The 17,683-nt window shown below is 50.5% G+C and overlaps 8 protein-coding genes across 8 annotated transcripts; 3 read left to right on the top strand and 5 right to left on the bottom strand.

The window, feature by feature from the left end:
* Positions 1-118: 118 nt before the first annotated feature.
* Positions 119-889, bottom strand: N7484_004225 (uncharacterized protein; the record flags this gene model as incomplete). The annotated part of the gene is made up of 1 exon (XM_057114645.1): positions 119-889. One exon carries the CDS (start codon positions 887-889, stop codon positions 119-121), a length of 771 nt encoding a protein of 256 aa, XP_056974785.1.
* Positions 890-1,646: 757 nt separating this feature from the next.
* Positions 1,647-4,243, top strand: N7484_004224 (uncharacterized protein; the record flags this gene model as incomplete). Its single annotated transcript, XM_057114644.1, has 2 exons — positions 1,647-3,807; positions 3,834-4,243. The coding sequence occupies 2 exons, from the start codon at positions 1,647-1,649 to the stop codon at positions 4,241-4,243; spliced, it is 2,571 nt and encodes an 856-aa protein (XP_056974784.1).
* Positions 4,244-4,842: 599 nt separating this feature from the next.
* Positions 4,843-5,863, bottom strand: N7484_004223 (LUC7 domain-containing protein; the record flags this gene model as incomplete). Its single annotated transcript, XM_057114643.1, has 3 exons — positions 4,843-5,316; positions 5,394-5,725; positions 5,821-5,863. The coding sequence occupies 3 exons, from the start codon at positions 5,861-5,863 to the stop codon at positions 4,843-4,845; spliced, it is 849 nt and encodes a 282-aa protein (XP_056974783.1).
* A 634-nt stretch (positions 5,864-6,497) lies between these two features.
* Positions 6,498-6,958, bottom strand: N7484_004222 (FAD dependent oxidoreductase; the record flags this gene model as incomplete). The annotated part of the gene is made up of 2 exons (XM_057114642.1): positions 6,498-6,728; positions 6,788-6,958. 2 exons carry the CDS (start codon positions 6,956-6,958, stop codon positions 6,498-6,500), a joined length of 402 nt encoding a protein of 133 aa, XP_056974782.1.
* Positions 6,959-7,667: 709 nt separating this feature from the next.
* N7484_004221 (putative MFS monocarboxylate transporter) lies at positions 7,668-9,108 on the bottom strand (the record flags this gene model as incomplete). Its single annotated transcript, XM_057114641.1, has 3 exons — positions 7,668-8,570; positions 8,623-8,860; positions 8,912-9,108. Coding segments are annotated over 3 exons (1,338 nt in total), but the record flags the coding sequence as incomplete, so codon positions are not given.
* Positions 9,109-9,942: 834 nt separating this feature from the next.
* Positions 9,943-10,692, top strand: N7484_004220 (uncharacterized protein; the record flags this gene model as incomplete). The annotated part of the gene is made up of 1 exon (XM_057114640.1): positions 9,943-10,692. One exon carries the CDS (start codon positions 9,943-9,945, stop codon positions 10,690-10,692), a length of 750 nt encoding a protein of 249 aa, XP_056974780.1.
* A 3,066-nt stretch (positions 10,693-13,758) lies between these two features.
* Positions 13,759-14,562, top strand: N7484_004219 (uncharacterized protein; the record flags this gene model as incomplete). The annotated part of the gene is made up of 1 exon (XM_057114639.1): positions 13,759-14,562. One exon carries the CDS (start codon positions 13,759-13,761, stop codon positions 14,560-14,562), a length of 804 nt encoding a protein of 267 aa, XP_056974779.1.
* Positions 14,563-15,439: 877 nt separating this feature from the next.
* Positions 15,440-17,161, bottom strand: N7484_004218 (Tannase; the record flags this gene model as incomplete). Its single annotated transcript, XM_057114638.1, has 1 exon — positions 15,440-17,161. One exon carries the CDS (start codon positions 17,159-17,161, stop codon positions 15,440-15,442), a length of 1,722 nt encoding a protein of 573 aa, XP_056974778.1.
* Positions 17,162-17,683: the final 522 nt, after the last annotated feature.

Below are 17,683 nucleotides of genomic sequence, written 5' to 3'. Positions count from 1 at the left end.
GGTATTGTCTAATGTTGTATGTAGTCACAGGAATGCTTCATTTTCGAGGGTATCATTGTAGATTAACAGAAGACCAATCTCCCTTCATACAGAAAGGGTCATTCTCATCCCACATAATTCATTTGAATCTCCAATCATCCCAATCTTCGTCTTCGTCATCATCATCACTGTCGCTCTCCTCTGCGTGCGGGTCCTCCGAAACCATAGGACGGTCCTGGGCCTCATCACGAGCACGTTTCTCTCGCAACTCTTCACGCATATGTTTCAGTCTCCGGACCCGTTCCTCTAGTTGATCCATCTCATCAAACTCTTCCTCCATAAATCGTGCCGCATCCTCACGGTCACCCTCCAACTCTGCTTCGCGGGTTCGTGATGTGGTTGCATTGTCATTGTGCTGTTGCGCTGCGAGTTCATCTGCAGACACTGGCGCAGCGGATATTGTGGCTTCCGCGGAAAGGGCAGCTGATGCCTGTGGCATTCGGCTTGGTTCGGCTACCTCTCGTTCAAATGCAGCCCACTCATCTTCGTCCACAGCCCCAGGGACCTCTTGTGTTGGCGCCGATTTTATTGCTGCTGATGCCGATGTTTTTACGACGAGTGCAGGATCTTCAACTTCATCCACGGGAAGATCTGGTCCAGCGACACCATCCTCTTCCACAGGCTCCAATATTTCGCTGGTCGCAGGGTCCTCAGCACTCCTTGGTGATGGGTCCGCTGGCGCGTCTGACGGAGTGACAGATTCTAAGCTTGTTGATCGCAGTTTCTTCCGCATCACGCCATCACTATTGTCGACTTTGCGCTTCTTGGTGACGCGATTTCCTGTCGTGTTTGGCGACGTGCCCTTGCGCGAAGCTAGTTCGTTTCGGAGGAGTGATCGTACATCCGCCATGATTTTGAAAGGGCAGGAGATCGGGTATATTTCCGTTCAGGTGATGAATAGGCAAAGGAGAAAAGAAAGGCTAGAATTATGATGAGTTTCAGTTGATTTGCAAAGTGGATTTTGCCTTTTGCGCAGAGTGGGGAACCTGGAGAAGCTTCGGACTGAAGCAATCACTTTAATTGTGTTGCGGTTCCCAGTCATGTGACCGCTGACCTCAGCAACAAAAGCCACCGATTTCATTCTCTCCTTGGTTCTCTTGTGTTCCGTTTACATTCCATCCTTCTCATTACCCCCCAACACCTTACCATCGCCTTCGTGTTGCGTGTTAAGGCGCATGTCGCTGATTCAACTGTCACGTCCGTGCTCTTTACTAAGTCGCTACTGAAAGCGCTATCACTTCAAATATCGCACGCGACCCCGCTCAAGCTTAGGTGTCGCGACTGACGCGCAGCAAGGGATCGCAGACTACGTCAAAATACATCACAACACGTCCCGGCGCATTGCTCCTTGCCACCATACTGCGCAGTTGTCCTCAAACAGAGTTGGAGGATCGCCTTGGTGACCAAGTAATACCGTTCACCACTGTGGGCTACGTCTTTCCTCTTTGTGTATTACTTTAGCCCCCTTTGAAGCCCGTAGAGACTTTTTCGTGATTGCTGGGGCAGGCGTGCGCATCTGTTGAAGAAACAGCGATTATTCTTGCTCTTTTTTTTTATTTTGATCGCGCCGTGTAGTACATTCGGGTGACCTAGCCCACTTTTGTGTCATGGCCGGTAAGCAATCGTACACCAACCTTCTCTCAGGCGCTACTTCATACAAAACTCGCCATTGGGAGAGGACCGGCAGCCGAGACCGACAGCATCTGAATAACTTGCTAATAACCATGCCAGACGAACCACGACGATCGGGTCGAGCGACCAAAGGCCAGCACAAGAACCTCGAATTGCCAGACGCCCCGTCGAAGAAAGGCAAAGGCAAGAGCCCCAAAGAAAAGTCCGGCAGCAAAGCCTCCGCCGAACCTACCCCGGGACCTAGCGAAGATGGAGAAGAAGAAGAAATCATTCGATGCATTTGCGGCGAGTACGAAGAGGAGGAGGATGTGGAGCGTGACATGATCTGCTGTGACCAATGCTCAGCTTGGCAACACAACGACTGCATGGGCCTTGTATTCGCCAAGGGCGCCGAGCCGGACCAATACTATTGCGAACAATGTCGACCCGAAAACCACAAAGTGCTGCTGGAGAAGATCGCCAGGGGGGAAAGGCCTTGGGAAGAGGTTGCCGAGCGGCGACGACAGGAGGCTGAGGATAAGAAATCTAAGCGCAAGAAGGGCAAGAAGGGTACTCGAAAGAGCCGACCAAGCGAAAGCAAAACGGAGGCTAGCACCCCTGCTCGCACTGGAACATCAGCAACGCCTGGCCCTACTCATTCCCCCACCACAGCAGCATCGGCATCGGCAGAGCCAGAGAAGCATGGACATGCCGCAGATTCGCGACGCTCTAGTACCAACAAGCGCAAATTGGAGGAGAGTGTGGAGTCCGAGACAACTTCGGTAAGATCTTTTTCTTCTCTTCCTAAGCGTACAAGCAGTTGGCTAACTCATTTGATGAAGGGACCCCAGGTGAAGCAGCCACGGATCTCCCCGCCGTCTTCTACGGTAGCAGCTACAAAGGTCAAGGTCGAGTCGCCTGCAGTCGCTACTGTGGAAGAGCTTGTAATGCCGGCCCGCAAGAGTGCTGCCAACGCTCTAATCAAGTTCTTTGTAGATCAGATTACTGCAGCCCAGAAGAAGGATTCTTTTTCCTTGCCCGATGGGCAGTCGGCAGAAGATACTGCGCGGCAACTCGGTCTCTCCGTCGAAGGTGCAATGTATCAGAACATCTGCGACGGGGTAGGGGAGCCTACTGAACCATATAAATCGCAATTACGAGCGATTCTGTTCAACGTAAAGAAGAACCATTCTCTACGCGATCGCTTACTTGTAGGTAGTGTCTCATCTGATACGCTCTCTATGATGAAGTCCGAAGAGATGGCCAGCGAGGAGTTGCAGCGAAAAGATGCAGAGATTAAGCGGGAAGCAGAGCGACAACATATCATTATTCAGGAGCAAGGTCCGCGCATCCGTCGGACACATAAAGGAGAGGAACTTATTGAGGATGAAACCCACACTGTGGCAGCAGAATCTGTCTTCTCTGCCATTCCGCGCCGAGCAACCGATGCCGATGGCAGCCCTGGAAACCAGAGCCCAGTCACTCCGAAGGTATCTCAATCGAAAGGCGACGGACAATCTCGAGGTCACTCCCCGGACGGTGGGCACGGTGACCATGTCTTCCCAGAGGTTGCCCCCAATATCCGTGAGCCAGTGCCTCGTGGTACAATCCAGGCGGATGCTGAGATTGATCGAATGCTACAAGAGGATGAAACAGAGTCTCCGCCATATTCACCGCAAGATTTCTCCGACGAGGGCGTTGTCTGGCGCGGTAAAGTTACTATGAAGCCTGTGGCTGAATTCATGTCCACCGCGAAACACGCTTGCGGTGCAGAGCTAAGCGGTCGGATTCCCTGGAGTCAGTTGGCACCTCACGAGTTGCTAGTGGATGGCCGAATTGACATTGCACGAGCAAACAATTACCTTTGTGGTTTGCGGTGGAGTTCCTCAACGGACGTGTCTGTCATCGCAATCAGTAGCCCTAGTGGGGAGCAAGATCGTGAAGGCTTCAATAAACTCTTCGACTACTTTTACAACCGTCAACGCTACGGCGTGATTGGCAAGCACCCCCTCCCGGCCGTTAAGGACACTTATGTCGTTCCTCTCGAGAAGGACACAACCAAACTGCCCGACTTCATCAACCTGCTTGAAAACACGAATCTCGGCGACGGTATCATTGAAGAACGTCTCCTTCTCATTGTCTTCGTCGTCAAGACCGGTGACTCGAACCCTCCTTCAGTTCAGCCCCCTCTCACCAGCCCAGCATGGAGCCCCCAGCCTCTGCAAGCCCTCTCACAGCAGCAGGCAACACACCTCAAACTGCCTTCACTCCAGCTCCCCGGCAGTTCCCTGTCTTCACCCCTTCTTCCACCAACCCCACTCCCAACCAAATCCCTCCCGACCAGATGCCGCCACAGCACCCTCTCCCGCCTTATCAACCATCTCTTATCGGCATGCCCGCAGCCTTGCAGGTGCTTGGTGCACAAGCAGTGAGTTCGCCCGCCATCCAGAAACTTCTCCAGACCGCGCCCAACGTGGACACGGCCCAGTTGAACGTCGTGCGCGACATTCTCATCCGCCAACCCGCGGCTGCCGCGAACTATGAAACGCTGATGCAGGCGCTCTTCGACACTCAGGCAAACGGCCACGCCTGATCTACTTCTACGACGTCATGTCAATACCTTTGTACTGTACAGTTCTGTGTTTTCGATACTGATTGCGGTGGGCCAACGGACTGTTAATCAATATCCGGTGTTCGGGGCATTAGGTCCTTGAGGGGTTTTATGGATATGGGATACCAATATAGGATAGCCATGACTGTGAGCTTGTCCTTAAAATGAGATTTCTGGTTTGTGCCAATTCAGATCCTCGTAGTTCTATTGTAAACCTGAGCCAACAATGTGCTTCTTTTAAAGGTGTTGACTATTGCCGTCCAGTTTCTACGGCCCTCGGCGTCCGAACCTTGTAGACATCATCCATGATTTCACTTAGACCCAGATACCAATTTCCTACGCACTAAAGCTCTAGCAAAGCTCCTATCCTACTCGTGCACAATACTGATCATACGATACATAACATTGGAGAACATATCTTTTCATAAACATGAAGGTAATTTATGAGACAAGACAGGGATATATTGAGCACATGGCAAATAACTCCCATTGCCGAGCATCTTCCACGGAAAAACGCCAGCGCTATGCAAAAACACCAGATTAAAAGTACCACGAGACGCGAAACAACCTCGCACAATCCCTCACCACCGTCCACCACGACGTCTGTATCCACCACCACCTCCGCCTCCACCATACCGCGGACCACGGCCAGCATTCGCCCGACCCCCTGCACTGTACGGATCTTCCTCCTCATGGTGACGCACAGGAGGCGCGCGACCCTTAAGCTCGGCGCTAAGCTTCTTCCAGGTCTTGCGCATATCCGAGTATCCCATGTGCATCTTTCCGAAGAAGTGATCAGCCAGTCGACGGTCATTGTCGAGTCGACTCAGGTAGGCGCCGCAGACGTCGCAAACTTGTAGCTTCTGGTGTCCGGAGGGACCAGATGTATCCTGCAAGTTCTTGAGGTCGCGCTCAGCAGCCTCCTTTTGGTATTTAGTTGTTCGGACCTTGTGCATTTCGTTCATGGCCATTGCGACGGAGCCAGTTTCGCCAAGGACGGAGACCTCCAGAAGGCCCGTGTTGATTGTGTTGTTGAGGTCGGCGATTTGCTTAAGCTGTAGCGGAAAACACTCAAATTAGAACCCGCATTACCCATACATATAAAAAAAGAATTGCACAAATTGAAACATACCAGGTTATTAGTTTGTCGGATCTCATCCGGGGTTTTCTCCAGACGGCGCTGGGCTGTGTCGATCCTCCGGTCACAATCATCAATGTACTTTTGCATATCGCGCATGTAGTCAAACTCGAAGCCCCATTTTGCCTTATCTGCTGACGAAGCTGTCTCGTACTCCGTTTTCAATCCCTCGCTATGTACTTTCGGGCATGGGCCAAGATCTTGCTTGGTGTTGGTGAAGAGGTCGTGAGGGCAGGTGCCAACGAGGTAGGAGCGGCAGACCTTCGGGTCTGTGATGGAAAGCTGAGCATTGCGACCCTGGGCACCGGTACCAATGAGTTGGTCCGCTGGAAGATAGGTTGTTGTTAGCTTGTTTCGGAGAAATTGGTGGGTTCATTTGGAGCTGAAATGATAAGTGTCCGGAAGGGGAGGAGTGACATACCACCCATGAGCTGCTCGAGCAATTTTCTCTGTTCTGCCGCCATATTGAATGCGTCGCACGGAAAGGCAATTCAAGGTATCAAGATCTCTTTGATGGACTGGGTAAGTACAAAGTTGGAGGTTTTTTGATGCTGGCGCCAAGGAAGGCGGTGAGGCGTGACCCTCTCCAAGTCTGTACCAGCTCACAGCTGTCAGGGCTTTTCGGACAAATCATGGGATCTAGAAAGCAGGTCGAAAGTGGGGGACTTTTGACTAGTTCTAGATGGTTCTATGCTCATTATTGAATCGCCTGTGGAAAAATGTGGTTCAGGTCCAATCATGGTGGAATACGGGTGCAGCAGAAGGCCAATTTTGTAGGCAGCGACAAGCAACCAAGTAATTATTTAGACGGTTGTTCCACCAGAGTTGATTATTGCGTAGTTCATTGCTATTATACATCATCTCATTCATGATAGCCACCACCTTAACTCCAAATATATCCCATATACTTCACAGAGAACGGGACATGCCAGGATTGAACCAATATCTATCATGGCCAAGTACTCGGAGGCTAGCAGCGTAGCTCAAGGTAGCTGTAAGGGGCAAGCTTTAAGCTCCAAGCACCCAATTTAGCTCTAAACACCCTTACTATATGCCAACGGAGTTAGCAAGACAATCAAGCGAATTCAAGGCAAACACTCACGCCCCAAGCACATTCTTCACAGTTTCCCATCCAGGTAAAGCGTCCGAACCACCCGGCTTTTTGCCCATGAAACTATGATCCTCAGTGGCGCACGTCGGTTCCCCATGCTCAGTCATCGGCTTCACATCTCCAGCATCATCGACACGCTGCATGAAATTGAATTTGGCCTGATCCTTCTGCTCTCGCAGACCAAGTGCTTCTCCCATTGTCTCTCGTGCATTGGCGGGCTATATATGAAAAGATAGGAGGTTAGAATCGTTTAACTGAACGGGTAAGGTATACATACAGCGACGTGTCCAAATCCCTGACGAGGCCCCTCGGTGTCATGAGAACCGCCTTTCTGGAAGCCGCTATCTCCCCAGCCGGCGCCTCCGCCTACGTTGTTGGCTGGTGTTGGGGTGGCGCTGGTGCCGCCGGCGACGGAGGTAGCGTGGTTACTCGTGGGTGACTCGGGCATTTTCAATTTATATCATTGACTGTCTTTATTGAAGGATGTATTCAATGCTGATCCAAGATTAATTGGGGTTTTCCAGTTGTATATGTGAAAGTGGAAGGATGAAGTTATGAATAATATTCAGCTTTAGAAGGCCGGTTTTGATGGCAAATTTCCCCTCGATTTGTATTGGTTACATCCCTGAGACGTTGATATCATGGGGTGCAATCTTGAATTGAGCCACCCAAATGAAGTGAGGTCATCATGAGCTTCATGTCTGCCCCGGTGCTTTGTCATTGGTCAAGACTCCGGCGCAGTCAGCATAGACACCTAAGGCCATAATCCTTTGGGAGCGCATCATTTCATGGCCGAGCGACATTTTAAGTTTTAATATACTTGATACTCATCGTAGTGATTTTGTGGTGTTTGGTATGAATGATCTCAGCGGCCCGTTACGGTGGAGACAGCCCCGCCTGCATTGACAATGCCAGCAGGTGGATCTGGGAATAAGCCATGACTTCCAAGGTTGAATCCACATCTGAATGTAGAGTCATATGCGAGTTAATGCGTCACCCCATACGAAGACTTCAATTTTGTTTAATGTGTGTAAATCAGTGGTTCGAGTAGGGATGCCCATAGTCTCCAGATTGATTAAAGAAGCTAAATTACAACGTCGCTAAATAGTCACCTCAAAATATATATAACTTGAGCCAGGCTTTGGACGAGAAATCTTTCAACGAGGATTGTCTCGATCGAATCTGATCACCTTTAATGCCGGCCAACATTGCAGCAACATGGCCCCCACCATCATACATCCCGCAAAGACCTGAGCTCGTAGAAAATAAACCGTATCAAGGCTGATTAAAGCTCCCGCAATCGGTGCCCCAGCCAGCGCACCAAACGACGATATTCCCCACATCATACCCAGGCGAGTACCCATATAACTCGGATTAGGACAAAAGACAGGATGCGCAACAATAGAAGTCGGGGCTGTCACAAGAACACCACTTAGAATACCCCAATAGCAAGCCCAAACAATAAACCCGGGAATGTTAGTGGCTGCAATCCAAGTGAACATCGCAATAGCCGAGGCCGTAACACAGAACATCAAAATGATGACTGGTTTCACATACGCAACAAGTAAATTGGGAACAATGCGCCCGAAGACGGACGATCCGTTAACAATCGCGACCATGTAGAATGCCAGACTGGTGGTTGTTTGCACAGCTGTTTCAGCGTAGGAGGCGACGTAGAAGATGGGGACGTAGTATGCCAGCATCACGCATGTAAGTGAGACTGAGAAAAGCATAAATGGTAGCTCGCGGAAGGCGGTCCAGTCGATGAGACTGCGTGCTTGAGACTGATGACCTGGACGACGACAGAGGATTGAACAGGCAATGATAGCCATCAGCAGGCTTACGAAGCCGATGCAGCGCACTGCCCACGGGAATCCGATTTTGGGCTGGAGTTGACGGAACATCACAGGGAAGATAACGGCCCCGATGCTTGATCCAATTGATGCACAGCCGATCGCGATGGGGCGTTTGGTGGTGAAGCTCGTGGACACCACTGCCAGAGCTGGGATATAGGAGATGCCGCCACCCAATCCGATACAGAAGCCTTGTGCGAGGAGGATCTAGAAGGTTGTCAGTAAAGCTTCACTAGTTCGGGTTCAAAAAGAATATTACTTGGTAATACTCTGTCGCAAGACTGGTCATCATCAGCCCAAAGACAGTCAAGAAGCTCCCGACCACCATCAACGGACGCAGATATCCCAAGTCAACCAATGGTCCAGAGACTACACCAACCATTGGTATTAGCGTTGCCTGAATACTTCCTACCCAGGAAATCGCCGAAGGTGACTGGTCAGACAACAAGACAGTTGTATAATATTCCTGGAAGGCGCCATAGGTTGTAAGAATTCCCCTGTGAACATATCAGCACAATACATATAATTTCAACTGGGTGAAAACCGACCATGAATTGATAAAAACACAGAATAAAGCTACAACTGCCAACCAAGCCTGCAAACCTCCATTGATCTTCGGTTTGGCGATTTCATTATGGTGGGTGCAAACTTTTGGCTCTTGCGCAGTATGTTGTTGCTGGGTGCTGATCTCACCCCCCAAAGATTCCTTCTCTGCCATATCCGCGATCATACCCTCTACGAACCAGCTTGATGTGCATTTTGAACAGCTGGACCCTTTTAAAGACGTGATTTACCCCGGTCCTCCACAGTGGGGGCCCGTACTCCATGGGGTTTCCATTAGTCACGCGAATGAGGTGCCCGTCTTCGGTTGGCACGGCATTCATTAGCCGAGCTCTACCGATGGGGCCTGAACGGTGATCTCCGGGCTTGATCTATTACGCTAAGACATAGATAGACGAGCTTTTGTATAATATTGATGGATTTAAGGCCAGCGGCATGGGGATCATACAATTGTTCAATCTAGAATCTGAAGCACTGGTTAATTACCTCGCGAGTGGAGTTCAGAGCCCATAAACGATCAGTTATTTAATTGCACACTTCTAATATACCATAAGTCTCCAACATAGCAGTGCTAGGCAGGCCTTGAAGAATGCTTGGTCAGTGAATTAACTCAGTTTGACGCTCTTTCACTTCAATTGTCATATCTCTCCTTACTGCAGACAAACCTATCAACACGTCTCAAGTGGCTTTACCAACTTACAGTCTTCATTACATTCTTCTACTTCACAACCTTTACTATTCCTTCACCTTCCTCCTTCCAACCCTCAACGTGCTTTCCCACCTCACCATCCTTCCAACACGCTACCACTCTTCTCTTCGAAGAACAGTCCCGCTCAAACAACGTTTATTCGAAGCAAGATGCCTGATACCGGTACTGCCTTCCGCGCTTCGCAACATGAATACCCTTTTTCGTGGCACCCAGAGAAGGAACCACGTGCGTTATGATCTTGACATCCGTACAAGATGAACATATACTGACATCATCATAGGGTATCACAGACATGTTTTAGACCAGACAATGGACTCTTGGCACGTGGAAGAAAGCATAAGCAAAGCCGACCTTGAATACTCCCGCAAGGAACTGAAGCGTATTAGTGAAAGGATGCGGGCCAGCAAAAGTGACAACTTGATGTGCCAATTGGATGAAGATGCCAACCAAATCAGTCTAGCCACCTGCGACCTGGACAAATATGCCGAATCGATCGAATTGACCATCTTCCAATTGAGAGCCAAAGCGCATGAAATGGAAAATGCTACAGTGAAGACGAGGGTAGACGCGGCAGATCTAGAGGTGTCTGTGGCAAGTCTCAATGAAGCCGCGGCCAAACTCATCAAGGTCGCCGCCAAGATCTGCGCTCGGGTTGCAGAGATGAATGTGAATATGACCCTAATCAGTGCGGAAGTCAATGATGCACATGCGAAAAAAGCCGATGAAGGCAGGAAATGTTCTCGAGAGACCGGCCAGGAGGAATGGCGACGCAGAAATATATTTGACCCTTGGGGAGGTATGGGCCCATGGCGCACAGACATGGCAAAGAGTGTACCGGACTTTTGGCCAGAGCAGCATCGGGGTATGAACATGGGAATGAATATTGCATCGGTTGATCCTAGCGTATGGCGTCCGAGTTTCGGAAACCATCGTGGATCAGCTGATAGCTACGAACGGCGCCGGCGCCAGAATAAGGGAATGCATGATGCATCGGTGGATAGCTATGCGTGGGGCAGTGAGATCAAGGAAAAGAGTACCGAGAATGATAGCTGGGCCTAGGACTCAATTGAAATCAAGACAGGGAAGGTGATGGTGCTTGGGAGCTTGCAAAAGCCTCGCATACACCTAAATGAACCGACTAACCTTGATAATTTCTTGAACGGTGCCCAAGTGATGTATGCGTTCAGATGATATGGGCCAATTGATAGCAATGATATCCCCATACCAAGTTCCTCTCGCTGTAAATTGAAATGAGGGGCGATTGACTATCTTTGTCATCTCCAGAATGACACCCAGGTGGTTAGCCCCTTCAGGATGGTCGTCCACGACGGCCCCGGGTTATTCCTAGAAAGAGAAGTATAGCGCCGACGAGGTTAGCCCGAGTCCATCGATAGATTTGCTACATATTTTAGACGCTAGAGCCAGGATCCGACCAGCGTGCAATTTCGATCCAACAGTCGCAAGCCGATGGAAGCGTTTTCGTGCAGCAAACCTCGCTGGGTGAGACACGCCGATCTTCAATAATTACGGAAGGCAATTTCCATTCTGAAATCAACAATAATTGCCAAGCATGTCTCGGAGAACATTCAGAAGGCAGATACATATTGGGTGAGGCTTGGAAGGTCGAAGAAAGTGGGTTGGTCTGGTTGGGTCGGGGCTAGCGTGTGCTAATAATACATTCGCCCCCGTGCACATCAACCCCTTTCATGCTTCTTATTATAGTCCGCACAGGAGATTTGATCCGCCCGGACTTTCACATTCGTGAATTGAGTTCGGAGTTTCGAGGGTCACCGGAACAGACCGGCCAAAGAAATAATTTGGCTGGATCGCAGCGGGGAGTACGTTAGACTGGAAAGACTGGGTGGGGTTAATCTTCTAGTCTAGCACTATTGCAAGTAGGGGGGTTCTTGAACAGCATGGATATACTGTATTCTTGTAGAATGGAGCCTAGCACGTTAGCCTTGACGGCACTGGACTCCTCTAAGAAACCTCTGACGCATGATGTTGCCAGGCTCCTGGGAGAGCTATTGGCTTGTCGTTACTGGTGTAGATCATTCCATATTGACTGATTCCAGTGAATAGAGAAGATAATCTAACCACAGGAAACCCCCACAGAACTTAAGATAGGTGCCAGCAGAAGGCAACGTGGAGTAAGTAGAGTAGTGAGGGTAGTTACCTGGGGAGAATTATGAAGTATAGCTATTAGAGTAAGCAAACTGCTTAACAAAAGTGATTTCTCATTGGCCCCTGAGATATCTGGGAGAATACAAGTACTCTTGTCATACATGACCGCCTCCATTTCAGGGGGAACAACGTCAGGGCACATACGAGTACGTAGAACTGGTGGTCATGTCCCGCGCGCCCAAATCTGAGTCCTACGAACTGATCCACCCAATATACAGAGTATACGTGGCTATGGCATAGGCAACAATGACCTCCCCCTTCGGGCCGAACGTTGGCCTTCACCGTTCCTTCTCCGTCAGGCATCAACCTAGGTACCTTAAATGTAGACAATAGATGCCCACGTCAATAATGCGTTGGCAGTTTGCCAGCACTTCTTCACCGACTGAACCATTTCTCTGCGTTTCCCAAGTTGACGCCTTATGATTGACTTCACCCGGTGACAGGAATTGCGGGTGGATCGAATGGACTGACTTCCCGCTCGTGACGTGGCCAGGGCTATATACGAGTCGATAGTTTGCAAGCGCAGACCATTACGACGGCAGCAGTTCTCAGATAAGCTCAACTGGCTCTTCGATAGGGGAGTGTATGGCGACTTGTAAGCCAAGCTGCTGTCAAAGTCTTGGCATGACATTCAGGGGAGAATAATCCCCTTTCTATTAGTAATGGGGTATGACTCAATGCAAGATGAGGGATTTTGATTGATTTTTGCTGTCCGAATCTTCATCTGTACATCTTGTAAATGTAGCCCTAACCGAATAGAAACTGCATGAATCATTGGACAGGGTAAAGATACAGTCAAAAAAGGGAATGAAAAATTGAAAACTCTCAGATCGGTCCATGGTAGCCTGTGCGTTCAGGAACCAATGTCACCTGATTGGCCGGGGATCTCAGTGGCGACCCACTAATACGTTGCCACCGCACAACCTTACCCATCGATTCGTGGACCTGATTAACCCATTCCATGGATACTGGACACGCAGGTTTACGGGTGTGCCTGACCCTTACAGCGTGCATGGAACACATGGCGACTGTACCGGGGATCCGACTCGTCTGGTTGACACATGGAATTGGCGCATTCCTGGCTCGTATACTTCGTCTACTGTATGCGCATCGGTGTACCGACGTAAGAAGCGAAACGTTGGGAGTCAGAAACCCCTGGGCCATGGAGGGTGGCTTCGACATCCGATAAGCCGAGGGCAAATCGTCGCACAAGTCCGTTCCCCACATCACACTATGACGAGTCATCTCTTCTGATTTCAAGCCATGAGTGACTCCACTCGAAAACAAACCGCGCTCTCACCGGGGTTCTGATTGGTGCCGGACCGACTCGACAGCCCCAACCCGGTGGAGGTCCGATCTCCATCATCTCCATTGAGTTGGGTTCCTAGCGCCCCTCTGGCGAATGACCAAAGAGAAGACCGTTGGAACAAGGCCCCTCTGAAAGTCCGGGCCAACCATAATTCACTAGCGATCGCGGGAAGTCAGGAACCAGAAGGGGCGTGGAAAGGCTTATGGCGTCTAGATTCCGATGGACAGCCCCATTAGTGGAGGAGAAGCGTCGGGCTGGAGCCTTTCTGTAATTTTGTAATTTTCTTTTCTTATTTTTCTGTGTGTTTCAGGTTTTCTTTCACTTTCAGGTTCGGGGGCCTCTTCTCCACCCTGAACATAAAGAGCTGACGACTTCCCTCTCCAATCTTTTCTCCTCCTCTTCTTCACCTGCTGTCCATCTTTCGATCCAACCCGGTCCCCCTCATTCTTTTACCCATTGAAATCGAGGCTGAGCCTTATTTCAATATCCAATCCTTATTTCGTCTGTAGAACAGATACAACCAGACCGGTCTTTTCGATCCAATCTTTCGATACCCCAAGTTCGCAAACAAACTGCCCCTGTTGATCTTTTCTCTATAAGATCCCAAATCAAAAGACACAACTCAATCCACAATGCGCGTCATCGCTGCTCTCGGCCTCGCCGCCCTGACCGGTATGGTCTCGGCTCAACCCCACGGTCATGCCCACCACCACGACAAGCGTGCCGTTGTTGTCGACGTCGTCACTGAGATCGAATGGGTCACTGTTCACCCCGAGGCCGCCGTCGCTGAGGCCACCTCCACCGAGGCTGCCGTCGTCCCCACCTCGACCAGCGAGCCCGCCATCCAGGTCGCCGTCCAGGTCCCCACCAGCTCAGCCTCCACCAGCTCAGCCTCCACCAGCTCTATCGTTCAGCCCACCCCCATTGTCACCCCCACCTGGACCACCTCGTCTTCCGTCGTCGCCAGCTCCACCTCCGACGTTATCGAGACCGCCACTGCCACCGGCGGCTCCGGTGTCAAGATCGTCAACAACCTCGGCTCGACCGTCTACCTCTGGACCACCTCCAATGTCGCCGGTGATATGGTCACCATCGAAGAGAGCGGCGGCCACTACTACGAGGACTGGCAGATCAACTCTGACGGTGGCGGTATCTCCATCAAGATGTCCACCTCCACCTCCGAGTCCTCTGTTCTGCAGTTCGAGTACACCAAGGAGGACGAGACTATCTGGTGGGACATGTCTTCCATCAACCTGGAGAAGACCTCTGAATTTGTCGAGAATGGTTTCTCCGTCACCTCCAACGATGCCTCTTGCTCCACCGTCACCTGTGACGCTGGCGATGAGGACTGCTCTGAGTCCTACCAGCACCCCGACGATGTTGACACTCGCAGCTGCTCTTCCAGCGCTGCCTTCATTCTTACCCTCGGTGTTTGAATGATTCAACATGGATGATGTTCCACTTTACATCTACATTGTTCCCTTTTATTCTTTGTGATTTACATTTTTGAAGAACATGTTTTTTCTCATGAATACGGGTTCCCAAAAGTAAAAGTGCTTTTATGGAGTTTACACGAATAGACATGACTTACGCATCAATGGAATGATCTCACCAATTGGAATCATTACTGGTTTTACGAAATTTGTCTTGTAGTCCGTATCTGTAGAGTAAGTGGTGCTTCGATGAAATCTAGTCATCTCTGATGCCATTGTTATTGCGGCATGGCTGCTGTCAACCAATGCCAATTACCCATTTAATTGTTTGCCGTCAAGTCTCATTCATTGTGACGGCATCTACTCCAATACTTGATCGAAGAACAACCGGGGAAAAATAGAAATTTTTGCTTTATTCACTTCTACAATTTTTTCAAACATGATGTGCACTGAAATGGAAAGTGGTCGCCCACATTCTCTACTTAGCGAAGCGAGGGCTCTGAACACAAACCAACCATTTAAACTTTCCTAATATCTTCTTAGTGAGTTTTCACCAAATACGTTGGGGTTTTGTACTGCAGGCCAAGACGTTCTAGAATACCCTCAGGCCTGACAAGGCTGACATTCCGCTTTATCCCTTGGATCCACTTTCTATGTGGAAGGGCTGGACCTTTTCCAAATTCCTACATTACACTACGGGTACAAATTAGGGCTTCGAAAAACGATGCTCAAGAAATAAAGAGTATATTGGTCGTGATATTACACTTCAATCTAAACAAGAATATATCCATAATGAAGGAGACTCGACTCATTAAGCAGTCTCTACTACATAGCCAGATACTCAGAAAAAGAAAGCCACTGGCACTCCGGTATCCACCGCTTAGTAGACAGGAACCTTGAAAGCGGGGAACTCATAAGTCCAGCTATCATAAGAAGCCTTGTCAAAGACACAGTCGAAGGTAGAGTTGTTCTTCCACAGAGGACGAGACGGGAACTGGCACAGCATCTGGGTCTCACCCTCGTAGTCACCGGAAGAAACAGTCGAGTTAAGACGCGAAGGCTTGACTCCGTTCTCGACCCAGTTAATCATAATCTCCATGTTATCCTCGGGGTAAGGACCAGGCTGGAGGCTGTTGGTGCCACAGTGAGCGGCACCGGGAACAAGGTAAAGCTGGTACCAGTCCTGCAGCTTGGCGAGGCTCTTAGAGCTCGACAAACCGGGGTACATGATATCGCGGACAGACTGCCAGTAGTGCACGGAGGAAGCGGTGGGGACAGAGTTGTCCTGCTCTCCGTGGTAGTGGATGAGCTTACCACCGGACTCCTGGAAGGTAGTGAGATCGGGCAGGGTGGTCTGGAGGGTATCCATGTAGCGGACCATGGCGGTGTTCATCCAGTCGACAAGGGTGTCGTAGGTAACGCCCTCGAAGGAGGAAAGGTTATCGATGTCAACGAGCTGAACGAACTTGGTGACAAACTCTCCGCCGAGGGAGGTGATGTCCAATTCCCAGGCCTTGGTGTTGTTGTTCCACTCGGTCTCTGCATCTTCGAAGGAGGAACCGATTTGCCATGAGAGGTAGGCGCGTTCGCCCTTGCTGTTGTGGAGACCGTTGACGATGCCCTGAGCGACGGCGACGTCCTCGGCAGTCACAGTGCCGTTCTGGGCGGGCTCGTAGGCTGTTGTGCTGCCTTCGGCGCGCTTGCTAAAGCCGAAGCCCTGGGATGTAGCGGTTTCGGCGGCGCAGTAGTACTTCGTGCCGATGATGGAAGACATGTTGAAGTTCAGCATGCAGAGATCACTGCGGGCGATGACGCCGTCGGTACGGCCGTCGAGAGGGTCGCATGCCTTGATGGTCTCGTTGACGATCTTTGCCAGAGCGCAGGGGGGAGGGTAGTAGTCGAGGGTGTGTTCAACGGCGTTGGGGAGCAGGTGGTTAACCTGCTGCTGGCCGTAGCGGAAGGCGGGGGCACCGGTAATGGCGCCGTCGTACTCGTCTCCGTAGCGTTGGATCTGGCTCATACCCTCGCGACCACCGTCGGAGCAGCCCTCGTAGTAGGTGTAGAGCTTGGAGCTGGCAGACTGGCCGTAGAAGCCCTTAGTGAAGTATTTGCCGAGCTTGGTCATCTCACCGAGCGCCTGGTAGCCGAACATGTGAGTGGCATCCCAGTTAATAGAGCCATTGGCATAAAGGACGACCTCATCGTAGCTAGTGCCATCCAGAGCACCGTAACCAGCGGAGGTAGCACCTCCGACAGCGCCGTACTCAAGACCACCGGTGGAAGTGGCCGAAAGAGAGTACCCACCACCTCCAGCGACGTAGAAACGCTTCTTGTAGTCGGAGGGCTCAGGGAGAGCGTACTGGACGACAACAGTGTCGCCCTTGCCGGGGTGAGTGTAGGTCACAGTGACGTTGCAGTAACTGTAGGATTGGCTAGTGGCGGTGTTGGCAGTAGACAATGAAGGAAGCACATAAACACCCAGGATGGTACCATTGGAAGGCAAAGCAGACTTCACATTGGAAAGAGTGCACACATCACTAAGGGAGGAGGCACTAGCAGCGGCGGCGAAAGCCACAGCCGAGGCACCCGTCTGAAGACGCATGATGGGCCGAGAAGAAGGAATGAAAGTGATTTCCAAAAGAGTGAATTGAAGATAAAGAATCATAAAGGGCAGATCAGACCCGCCTTATAACGCATTGCGGTGTCCATGAGCTCCTCAATTCCAAACAACTGGATGAAAGCCAAGAAACGGCCAAAATTCCTGTTTAGGGGGGCGTGGTTTGCGATTCAATGCTGATCTCCCGGCTGATAGACTGATCCCAAAGCATAAAAATGGAGCTACTAGTTGCTACGGGGCGTCAAGGCCCTGCGAGACCTCCTGGCGTCGTCATCTCCTTCCAGGAACCACCCCGGTTGTCACCCATATGTTTGGAATAGAACAGGGAATTGCCAGGCATTTGCGCGTTCAGGATACACAACGGCTCCGGCAGTGAAGGTATTGTTTTCGTCAGGCGAAATAAAGTGCTTTATTATGAGGTAAGTGGTTGAATGAGTGGAAACGTTGGTCCAATAATGGGCTCTAGCAGGCGGTAGTGGAGTCAATTCCTGAGCAATCAGACTATAT

Source organism: Penicillium longicatenatum (assembly GCF_028827895.1).
Source record: "Penicillium longicatenatum strain IBT 33135 chromosome Unknown contig_2_segment0_segment0, whole genome shotgun sequence".
In the NCBI taxonomy this organism is placed as follows: Eukaryota; Fungi; Ascomycota; class Eurotiomycetes; order Eurotiales; family Aspergillaceae; genus Penicillium; species Penicillium longicatenatum.
Note: the sequence above shows the minus strand (reverse complement) of the source record. Positions and strands in the feature narration are given on the sequence as shown.